Source organism: Cicer arietinum, chromosome 7, assembly GCF_000331145.2.
Source record: "Cicer arietinum cultivar CDC Frontier isolate Library 1 chromosome 7, Cicar.CDCFrontier_v2.0, whole genome shotgun sequence".
Lineage (NCBI taxonomy): Eukaryota > Viridiplantae > Streptophyta > Magnoliopsida > Fabales > Fabaceae > Cicer > Cicer arietinum.
In genome coordinates, this window is record NC_021166.2 from 15852692 (window position 1) to 15864688 (window position 11997).

General features: G+C 25.9%; 1 protein-coding gene across 1 annotated transcript; it reads left to right on the plus strand.

Moving 5' to 3' along the window:
* The first annotated feature begins 10247 nt into the window (after positions 1–10247).
* LOC101512459 (GATA transcription factor 5-like) lies at positions 10248–11643 on the plus strand. Its single transcript, XM_004509274.4, has 3 exons — positions 10248–10402; positions 10498–10818; positions 10940–11643. The coding sequence occupies exons 2-3, from the start codon at positions 10510–10512 to the stop codon at positions 11540–11542; spliced, it is 912 nt and encodes a 303-aa protein (XP_004509331.1). The 5' UTR covers positions 10248–10402; positions 10498–10509; the 3' UTR covers positions 11543–11643.
* The last annotated feature ends 354 nt before the right edge of the window (positions 11644–11997 follow it).

Sequence of the window (11997 nt, forward strand, 5' to 3'; positions counted from 1 at the left end):
TTCTAACAAGTCTCTTTCTCACACACAATTTAATACTATATGGTTTTGGATGCTTGCCTTTAATTTATTGCGTGGCTTTTTCATAGCCAAAACATTCCAATTCAGAAGCATGTGTTAACTGTCAACAGCAACAAGCCTCTGCCCTATTTCACGCATCTCGATTATAAAACATCGAATGTCACCTTAAAACATTAATTACATGTAGTATTAAATATACTACTACTTTTAATAAATATAATAAAAGGTGTTTAGAATACTAATTTCGGTCCTTAATCAATCAAACCCCCGATCTTTAACAAGTTGAACATGATGTCTTAAAATTTTGTTTGTATTGTGAAGGAAAATAATGTGGGTTAGATCAAATCCCCCACTTGTTTAATATTGGAGAGTTTTATTTATATATTGAACTGATATAGGCCAAATAGACCTAAACCGACATTAATTGATCCGACCCAAATCACTTTAAAAACTAGACTTGATTCAACGAATCAAAGACTTGGAAAACAAGAAACATTGACTACATATCAGTTATCAAGCTTTCGTCTATAAAGACTATAAACTATTTGAGTCTCGAGAGGATATTGTCAACCGTCACCCTAATTGAGCTACATTAACTCTATCAGTAACAACTTTTACTGATAACAAGAAAAACTCTCAGCAATCCATATCGCGATTGACCTACAACAACTCATATATTGATATGTGAGTTACACGAATGTAGAAGAGCAAGAGCAAGAATATGGTTCATGGATGAGAGATTCCCCTCTGCCAAAACTATTTTCAAAAATGAAGAAAGAACCTAGCTCAGATTGAATGAGTGCACTGGATGTGTTGGGAGAGAATGAGTGCGTCAAAGGATAGAGTCTAACAAAACTACCAGTTTTGTTGATGAATTTAATCTACTCCCCTGCTCCAAGTTATGATTTGTTTGTTGGCCTTATCCATGAATTTGGCTTTAGATCAAATATGAATGTGTTAATCATGGCTTACTTTTGGTAATCATTTACTGAATTACTATAAAAAAATAAAAATAAAAAGAGAATTAACGTTGCAATTCAAGATATATATATTTTTCTTCTCTAAGAGATCAATAAAATGTGTTTACATTTCTTGCCAAAAACCATACAAGTCAATCACATGATTTAGTATATAGAATTTCGTTGAATATTTTTATTTATTTATTATTTGATTGATTATATTCCATTTAACTGTTACTGTACCATGTTAATGGCTATTTAATACATAAACTCTTCAACGTTTGTGTTAAATTTACTCCAATTATTTGAGACTTGAGTTTAATTTGCTGCTAGTGAAAATTGAAATCGGGACTGACTAATAAAGGGAAGTCAAACGAATTTGATGCTTATGAGAATAAATCTAAAATTAGATTTATTTTTATATTTATCGGAAGTGATGTCGCTTATAAATTATCTAAGTAGCTCTTCGTATAAATCTACATGAAGATTTAATATTTTTTTTAATGTCGTCGCTTGAAAATCTTTCAATCAGACATGTAATTTTGTGTTTATTTGAGTCTCACTTAGAAATTATTTAAGTAGACATGTTAATTTAATAAGAGAATTTCTTGAATAAAGTAGATAATCCATTGTATTAAAAGTGATACAATTATGACAATTAGAACGAATGAAAATGAAAATAAATCTCTAAATGATATTATTAATCCGTATCCACCTTGAAGTGTTATCGCTTGGATGTCATTCAAGAGACTTGTATAACAAAAATATAAATAAATTTATGTTTATCTTCGTTGATAATGATGTCGCTTTTACATTTAAGATTTGTAGAAATCTAATTGATATTGGCTAAAAGACGTCTTAGTCAATATTATTTGAAGGAAAAATTTTAGTCTTCCTTATTTGTGTGTCATGTATATATACATAAAAATAACTACTAAATTGTGAGGCCATAAATTAAATTTGACATATTTCTCATATAGTTATATGCCAGTGAGTAAACATCGAGGGGAATGAGATTAAACCAATTAAAAATTGAAATTAGCATTGATGGTAATCCAATCTTTGTGATTGGAGATTCCACGAAGAATGTTCGTAAGGGTAGAAACAAATCACTTGTTAGTTTTACTACCGCTATTATTTTATTTTATTTTTTTATGATGTGAGAAGTGTTAGATTGCATTAAAGAGAGGATAAATCTTAAAGCTTTTATTGATTTTCTTATCCTTTATAGGTGGTATATGAATTACAATGTACATTTGACGAAATCACCTATATATCACAGTATTTATGAATATCAGGTGCACGACCTATTTGTGCAATCCAACGCCGACGACAAGAATTGTGGGTGCAATGTGATTGGTAGACCTCTAACATACATAAAGTGTTTTTGATTTATAAAACTTGCTTCACAAACTTATTGTGGGCTAAGAAGTCTTATCAATTTATGTGTTTATAGTAAAAAACACATAAGATTCAACACATTGACATCCAACCAATTAACTCATAAAATTATTTAAAAAATTATTTTAATATTTTTTATACTTTTAATTTTGAAATATGTGGGAGATTATTTTTAAATTTTATAATATTTCAAAAGTATTTTTAGTGAGTTAGTTAATCTAAATTATTTTGATTAATTGAAAATTAATTTGATTGCTGTCACTTTTACAATTGACTTGGTCATTTTATAAGGGTTGTTTTTAATCCTATTGAAAGCCTATCATTAGTACATATATTATTATGTTATAATGTATTTCTCTAAGCCTATCTATATATGCCACCCGTAGTGCTTTGGCAAGTGAGATGATAAGAGATTGAGATTCATTTTAATCTTTTTAAATTTTATTATAATTTTCCATAAATAAAAATCTTTATTTATTTATTTTTTTAAATGGATTAACAATGATAATATTTTCGTAGTTATGTTATTTGAGATGCTTTTGGAAGAGCCTCTTGAATCTTGAGAATTTTCTTCTTAGATGAATAAATCTTTAAAGACAATGTACCTTCACACGCCTCAGACTTGTTGTTGTTTTATGGTTATTATCTTATGTATGTGTTCCAGGATACATTATCTTTGATTTATGATGGTTCATAGTTTATGATACATGATCGGTGGTACCTGAGTAGTTTGAGGAGATCGTAGCTTGAAAAGTTGATGGATAACATTTTCTAACACAATTTACACAATTTTCAAATTATTATTCTCTACTTTGTATTTATTATGATAAAATTATACTAATAAATTATAAAGATAAATTAATACAATGTATATTGTGGGAGGAGGGAGTATATAATTTAAACCTAACTCATTGCTTATAATTATAAACAATAGAAAATTAAAAAAAAATTACGTAAAATGCAACGAATATATAGTGTTAGATATATATTTTTAGTTACATAACTTTTAATTCAATATTTTAAATATTAATATCTCATATATATAATATTTAATAAAAATATACTACTCTACAATAAAATATAAGTAAAAAATATATTTAAAAAGTTAATATTTTTAATCTTAATTTTTAATGAGATACATCAATCAAATAGAGCAGTAAGGGTTTTAATACTTACTAAACAGAAAATTTTGTTACTTGTTACAACATAATTAATTACCAATCTTTTTAAGAACTTTTCCCTATCAGTTATTTTGTGTTATTTTTAGGGTTTATATAGTTTCAAGAAATGACATTAATATACACGAACTTCATGCGTATTACTAAATTTGGTTCTTTGAACTTTTGAAGTTATAACCAAGATAATAATATTAGCTTGTCACACCTATCCATATAGTTCAACATAACTAATATTAAACCCAACACTATAATACAAATCCCAAATTCTCTACCTAGTACCTCAAATTTCAATTTCAATTTCAATCTCAATCTCAATCTGAAATCACTCACAAAATGGCAACACAAACAGTGTTACCAATATTCTTCCTTATCCTTATATCATTTATCTCACATTCCGAATCTTGTAATGCAATAGACAAAGAAGCATTACTACAATTCAAAACCAAAATAATCTCTGATCCATCGAAACTTTTGAATTCTTGGACATTTTCCTCTGATTGTTGCAATAATTGGAATGGTGTCACATGTGATTCCACCACAGGAAGGGTTGTTAGTTTAACTCTTTCTGGAACTGTCGACAACATCGATTTCCCTCTAGATACATATTTATCAGGAACATTGTCACCTTATCTTGGAAACTTAACAAATCTCAAAGTTTTGAGCTTAATAAATTTGAAGGAATTGAATGGTCCAATTCCTAAAGAGTTAAATAAACTTTCCAAACTTGAGAAACTTTACCTTAATGACAATAAACTTTCTGGTAATTTACCTTATGAGATTGGATCTTTGATTTCTCTCACAGATTTTGGTTTATCAAGAAACAATTTTTCTGGTAGAATTCCATCTTCAATTGGAAACTTGAAATTTCTTACAAGTTTTGATATTCATAAAAACAACTTTCGTGGTAGTATTCCAACAAACATTGGAAACCTTAAAAATTTAAGGTATTTAGATTTGTCTGATAACAAAATTGGCGGGAAAATTCCAGAATCAATTGGTGGACTTTCAAATTTGGTTACAATTGATATGATGCAAAATAGGTTTACAGGGAATGTTCCCGTTTCTATTGGTGGACTTAGTTCGTTGAACTTTTTGAGAATATCAGGAAATTTGTTAAGTGGGGTTTTACCTTCTTCAATTGGGAATCTAAAGAACTTGAAAAGTTTGAATCTTGGGAATAATAGGATTATTGGGAATTTGCCTGATTCAATTGGGGGTTTGAGTAGTTTGGTTGAGTTGGTTGTTGCAAATAACCAATTTTCAGGGAAAATTCCACCTAGTTTTGGTAATTTGAAAAACTTGCAAAGTGTTGAGTTTTCGGGAAATAGACTTAGAGGGAGAATTCCTCTGAATATGGCTAAAATGCCTTTATCAGCTTTTCTGTCTAATCGTAGATTGTGTGGGTCACCACTTCCTCCTTGTAACCATTTTTCAGTGTATGTTTGAGATAACACGTTGTGACATTATTAACTTCATGTAATTCAAACACGCACTTAGCATCCAAAAGTGCAATACTAAATAAAATAAAGTTCCTTTCTACCACATTCTTGTTCTAGCATTCCTTCTTCCACATAAAGTTTCATGTATAAAATATAACGTGTTGTCGCATGTTATTCAAATCCATAGAGTATATATGATATAAACACAAATTCAACATTATTAAAAATAAAAAAGAAAGAATATGTTAATATATTTATTAAAGCTAATCGTATAAAATAATATAATGTCTACAAATAGTTTGACTAATCAAAATCCTCAAATATAATGGTATAATTAGCTATAAAAGTGGATTTAATTATCCACAAATATTAGAGTGATGGCTAACCTTTTTATGTGTGTATCTATAAAAAGAATTGTCAAAATATAAAAAATCTTTGAATTGTGTTATTGAAACATAAAAGTGGACATTGGCCTGGTATGTATAATCTGTATTGTTCACTTTTCTTTTTCGCAATTTCTTTAATAATTTTTTTATAAAAAAAAAACTTTTGTAATACATACAAATTTGTATCGTTAATCATTTTGAATATTTCATGGTTAATACCTTACATTTTAGTGGTTAATAATTTATATTTTATTGGTTAATGAAATATTTAAAGTGATCAATGATATAAACGTATATGTGTCACAGAAAAATATTTTAATTTAAATAAATAAAAAGTTGAAAAAATATATTTCACTATATAAATATAAATATGGCGAATAGTACATGTGATGTCAAGTATTATCAAATTTGTGTATTCAAATATTATTTTTCAAATTTTATAGAGTTTACAAATTTTCATATGAAAAATGATATTTGAACACATATATTTAACACAATACCTAACGTACTTTTCACCGTATGTATATGATGAACTATATTTTTTTATAATAATTGAGAATTTTGTGTGTGACATATATACAACTATTAACCACTTTGAATACTTCATTAACCATTAAAGTATAATATAACTATTTATTTAACATATATCTTATTAACCACTAAAATGTAAGATATTAGTCACTTTAAAATATTGCGATTTAGTGGTTAAAGAAGCATAAAGTGGTTAATATCATATATTTAAATGATTAATGAAATATATATTTAAAAGTAGTTAATAATATGCATTTTAACAGTGTTCTTTAATTCTTAGCTGACAAATATCGATATTATTAGATTGAATGTTTTGTCCCGAATTCGAACTCATAACTTCGCAGTTGTATAAATTAATTATAATAAAATTTATTATTTATTTTAAGACAAAAAAAATGTATTTTGATAGTTATTAAACAAAGTAAAATACAGTAAATATGTATTTTATAAAATAAACTAAATGGTGTGAATTCAAACAAAGTATATTATCTGTAAAAAAAAAAAAAGACATTATTTACCTTAATTTCTTCTCTTTTACTACTAGGAAAGATAATTCTTCCATATAAAGTACAAATTAGAAATGTTTCATGCACATTTAATTTTGCGTAACCTGCAACGTTTAAATTATGATTAATTATATAGTTAAATTAACTATAAATTTTATCACAATTTGAATTTATTATCTATTAAACTCAATTAATCATTTTGTTTTTGCACGAGTGTATAAAAATGAATGTCAATATATGATCACTATATAACCTTAACTCATGTTATGTCATTATCATTTGAAGACCACGACAACTACAACACATGTAATTAAGCCAAACTTAGTAATAAGTAGAGCTTTAAATTTATTTAATGACAGTGAGGAAAATCATTTACACTAAACCAAAAGCCCTTAAATAGATTCAGTATCTCCAACGATTAGTTTCTAACTTCGGATAAAATAATAGCAATAAAAAGCAAACCATTAAAAAGGGAATATATCAAGACAATAAAACAATAATAATTTATTGATAATTAACTGATGCAATCTAGTTCAAAACAATTCGAATAAATACTACCGAAATGTCAACAAGATTTGTATCTTAAATTTACTATGGAAGTAAGGGACCAGATACTAGAAGTAAGATCCACCCTAAAATCTACTTCACATTTCATATTAGCTTATCTATATTTTTCTTTTGATAGAAAATATTATGTTATATGGAAATTAACAAAATTTTATAAAAATGTTGATCCAATAGAGATTGACAAATTTATGTAATCTTGTGGGATCCTTAAATTTCATATAGTCTAAATGTATATTTATGAGTAAATAATTAAATATCTAATCTAGTCTCTTATATTATCAAGATTGCAATATCATCATTGAAATTTTAAAATGTTACTGAAGTTTGCCCTTTTATTTGTCTCTTACATTATCAAATGCATCACATGTATTACTCACTTACTTTAAAATTTATCACTGATATTACTAATTTAATGTTATTAAAATTCCTACTAGTACCAAGAATGGATGACTTAGATTAATATTTTATAATTTCATAAATCATTTTTAAATATTGATGGATAATATCATATATTAGAGTATGCTATTTTCAATTAAATAACGAAAAAACACGGAAAAAAAAGTATATCTATGTATAAATAACTTATTTAGATGAAAGGTCGATAAATAAAAAAGATATTATAGATGAGTGATTACAAATTAAAAAATGACATAAATCGTTCTCTCTTCTATAAATAAGAAGAAAAAGAGGTAAAGAAAAAAGAGTGATACATATAGGTTAATCCATCCTTCTTTATACTAGACATAATTTTTTTGTCCATGATATTTGATCCTTTTAGTGACATATAAATTAAAAAATAGTTAATTTAGAAATACATGGTTATGTGTTTTTAATTATCAGTCACTATTCACTGCTCCTTTTATTATTTGTGTCAATTAAATGAGTTAGCTATTTTCAATGTAGCATATTAATATATTTTTTATTTGTAAGGGTATAAAGGGAAAACAATGTTCAATTGTATCTTAATTTTTTTAAAAGATTAAAGTTTTGGAACAAAACTAAAATGTTAAAAGGACTAAATATCAAGAATGGAAAGAATACTTGTTAAGAATTTAAATGTGAAAATAAAATCTTGAAACAAAAAGTCCAACCATATCTTATAACTGTTCTTGGATCTTTTTATACTAGTTTATTAGCCCATATTTATTTTTTTGTTTATAAATTTTGAGTATAGAACGATCGATTTTAATTTTTTTATTAAATTCATTTATATTGAAGAAAATAAAACATGTTGGTATTTAAATAGTGAACATTAAGATTTTAATATCAAATTAAATATTTCCGTGAAAATAAAGTGTATAAAATTATACATGATTTGAAAACCAATAATACACATATGACAATACTTGATTTTTATCAGTAAAAAAATATACTTGATTTTTATTATTTAAAAACATATTTTTAAAATAAAATATTATTGAAAATTATTGTAAGTAATACTATTATGTGGAAATTATATTATAAAATTAATTAAAATAATTAAAGTAATAAAAAATGTAACTTAATTTTTTAATTTATATTTGCACATTATAATGGTGTAATTTACATGATTTGTTGTATCAATTCTCCATTTTCAATTTTTAATTTAATGTATTGATAAATTGTGATTGATTGTCAAAAGTAAAATAATTTTACAATAACATTATGTATCATTTAATTTATCTCTATATTTAATTAGATTTTAAATTATATTTATAAGGATAAATATGAAATTTTTTATGTTATCTTGTTTTTTAATCTAGCTCTCATTGATATTAAAATTTACACTAAAAACACAAAATATGATAAATTGATATGATTACATGTCATATTCTATTGAGTATTCAAACACCATGTTATGATATAGTATAATTACTTATTCAATTATTCAATTGTGTTTTATGTTATATGCCTTCTTTAATTATCATGATCACTAAAAAATATGAAATAAGTAAGAATCTGATTGATGGACAAGTTTCAATTTAGTTTGATAAACCAACATGGAACAAAAAATTATTTTTAAATACTATATTATTTTGTATCTCTAGTTAAAATTCTTATCTGAATATGAATTGAGCTAGTTATAAATTAATCGCATATGATAAGACCAATAGTTAATTTATTTATTCTATAAAAGATATATTAAATCTACAAAATAAAAGTATAATAAAATATAAATATAAATTACAAAAAAATAATTGAATATTAAATTTAAAAATTAAAAATTAATTTAAAAAAATATGTATGATATATTTATTAATCTTATCTAATAAATAAAATATAATTATTTGAATACTTATGATTTTTTTTAAAATTTGAATTATTTATTTAATAGGGCCGACGAATTTTAAATATAAATTATTTTATTATTTATTTAATTTTTATTAGCATTTTTTGTTAAATTATAATATTTGAAAGTATAGTAAATTAGTTTAAAAAAAAATAATATGTAGTTATTTTAGAAATGTAACTCTGTCATACTTAATAAGATATGATAGTCTATCCTATTGCACAATTTTATCTTTTGTTATTTTATTTGATTCTTGATTTTTTAAAATTGAAATTATATATTCAATCATTTTTATAGATTTTTTAAAATCATTTATTTAATAATTTAACTTTTTTATTATTTTTATTAAATTATTAAAATGTAAAATATTACAAATTTATTAAAAAATATATAATTATTTTATAAAGATAATTATAATATATATATATATATATATATATATATATAATATAACAAGTATATGATGTTTTAATCTGGTATCATTTTATCTAAACCGGCCCTAATAATTAGATTGGTGAATGAGATTTGTGGAAATTATATATGGAGATGGAGAAAAGACACATTTAATATAGGTTAAATTACATTTGGTCCTTTAACTTAATTTCAGGTAACATTTTAGTCCTTTATTTTTTTTTTCCCGACTTGGTCCTTTATTTTAATTTTAAGTGACAATTTGATATTTTATGTTTTAAAATTTCAACAATGATATCCCTTTTTATACAAAAATTCAAAAAAAAATTCAATCAAAACTCATAAAATTAATTATATTCTTCAATATAATACAAATTTCATCAAATTCGTAACGCAAATCTTCAAATAAACTCATATTTTCATACTTTATTTGATATTTTTAGGAATAAATGACTAAATCGAGAAAAAAAAAGATAAAAAACGTTATCTGAAATTAAGTTAAAGGACTACGAATACGAATGTAATTTAGCCTTTAATATAAAAAGAATTTGTTAATTTATTTGAAAAGTAAAGAAACAGGCGCATTGTATTGTAGTAATCCCTCAATCAATGCTTTACCAAACTCACCATCCACTTCTCTTTCAATTTCATCCCTTCACTTCTCAACTACATCCTCCTCTCCACCTTCTCTTCTCCTTTTCCCCCCAACCATCCCTCTCTCTCTCTCTCTCTCTCAGGTTTAACTATCTTCTAAATTGATGCTTTGCTTACTCCCTCTTTTTTACTTTTACTTCATAAATTATAAATTGCTGTTTTTTGTTTTATTTTATAGGCCCAAACATAAATGGAGTGTGTTGAAGCACAAGCAGCTTTAAAAAGCAGTTTTATCAAAACCACCACCGTCAAACTCACTCCACAAACATTGTTACAAGAGCTGTCAACTTTTAATGTCCAAAACGTAACTCCTGTCGAAGATTTCTTTGTCGACGATTTCCTTAACTTTTCCGAAGAAGAAGAAGATGAAAAAGATGAAAACTTTATCGATAAAAAACAACAACCCCAACAACAAAACCAAAACGAAAGCCACCAAATTTTCCACCCCATAATCAACGACCATTTTGCTTCATTACCCACCACAGAACTCACAGTTCCGGTACAATCTCTTCCTCTAACATTAAAAAAAAAAAACGATTGTTTTAAGTTCGTGTTTTGTTAAGGTTGTTTTTTATTTATTTATTTATTTAAGAATTTAACCAAAGTTTCAATTTTTATAGGTAGAAGAAGCTGCTGATTTAGAATGGTTATCTTATTTCGTTGAAGATTCCTTCTCAGAATTCTCCACAACAGAGAATCTTCAACTTCAATTTCAAGCAAAAGCTCCTGAACCAAAACCCACGTTTTCAACTCCGTGTTTCAAAACTCCAGTTCCGGCGAAAGCAAGAAGCAAGAGAACAAGAACCGGCGTTCGTGTATGGCCAATTTCATTCGTGGATTCATCTTCAACTTCAAGTTCAACCACCCTTTCTTCTTCCTCCACACACCTCGACGAGTGTTCGAAGCCGCCGGAGAAAAAGACGAAGAGAATGGCTTCGCTTGACGGAGAAGGTAGAAACGTTTCGCGGCGGTGTAACCATTGTGGTGTTCAGAAAACTCCTCAGTGGCGAACCGGTCCGCTTGGACCGAAAACGCTTTGTAATGCTTGTGGGGTCCGGTTTAAATCGGGTCGGTTATTACCCGAATATAGACCCGCTTGTAGTCCGACATTTTCGAGTGAATTGCATTCTAATCATCACCGGAAAGTGTTGGAGATGCGGCGGAAGAAGGAGGGTGTTCCCGGTTCGCCACTTCCTCCGGTTGCTCCCGGTTTTTTAATTTAACTATTTCTTTTTCTTTTTTTTTTTAGTTAGGAAATTAGGGAAAAAAAAAGGACTAGTTTAGGAACAACTTAAATTAATGAGTTTTTATTTTAGTGCGCACATATTTATTTTTGTTACTTTTTTACTGTTTGTTGAGTGAGTCAAATAGGTGTCACTACTAGGCATTATAGCATAAGTTACTTTATGTAACTTACTAGGATTTAAATTAAAGAATTTGAAGTCCTTTAATTTTATATTATGTTAAAATTTAGAATATTTTAAAGCTAGTTACCATTTAAGATAAATATTTTTGAGATTCAAATAATTATGATTTACTGTTAATATAAAAACTTATAAATTACGGAATTCAAATTCTAATTGATCTTTTAACATTTAATATCATTGAATTTAATATATATATATATATATATATATATATATATATATATATATATATATATATATGGGGTGTTATC

What these genes read in the sequence shown, in the direction of transcription:
- LOC101512459 (XM_004509274.4), top strand. Translation starts at nt 10,510, where the DNA reads ATGGAGTGTGTTGAAGCACAAGCAGCTTTAAAAAGCAGTTTTATCAAA. An exon ending in CCACAGAACTCACAGTTCCG is followed by an intron (nt 10,819 to 10,939) that starts GTACAATCTCTT and finishes CAATTTTTATAG; the next exon opens with GTAGAAGAAGCTGCTGATTT.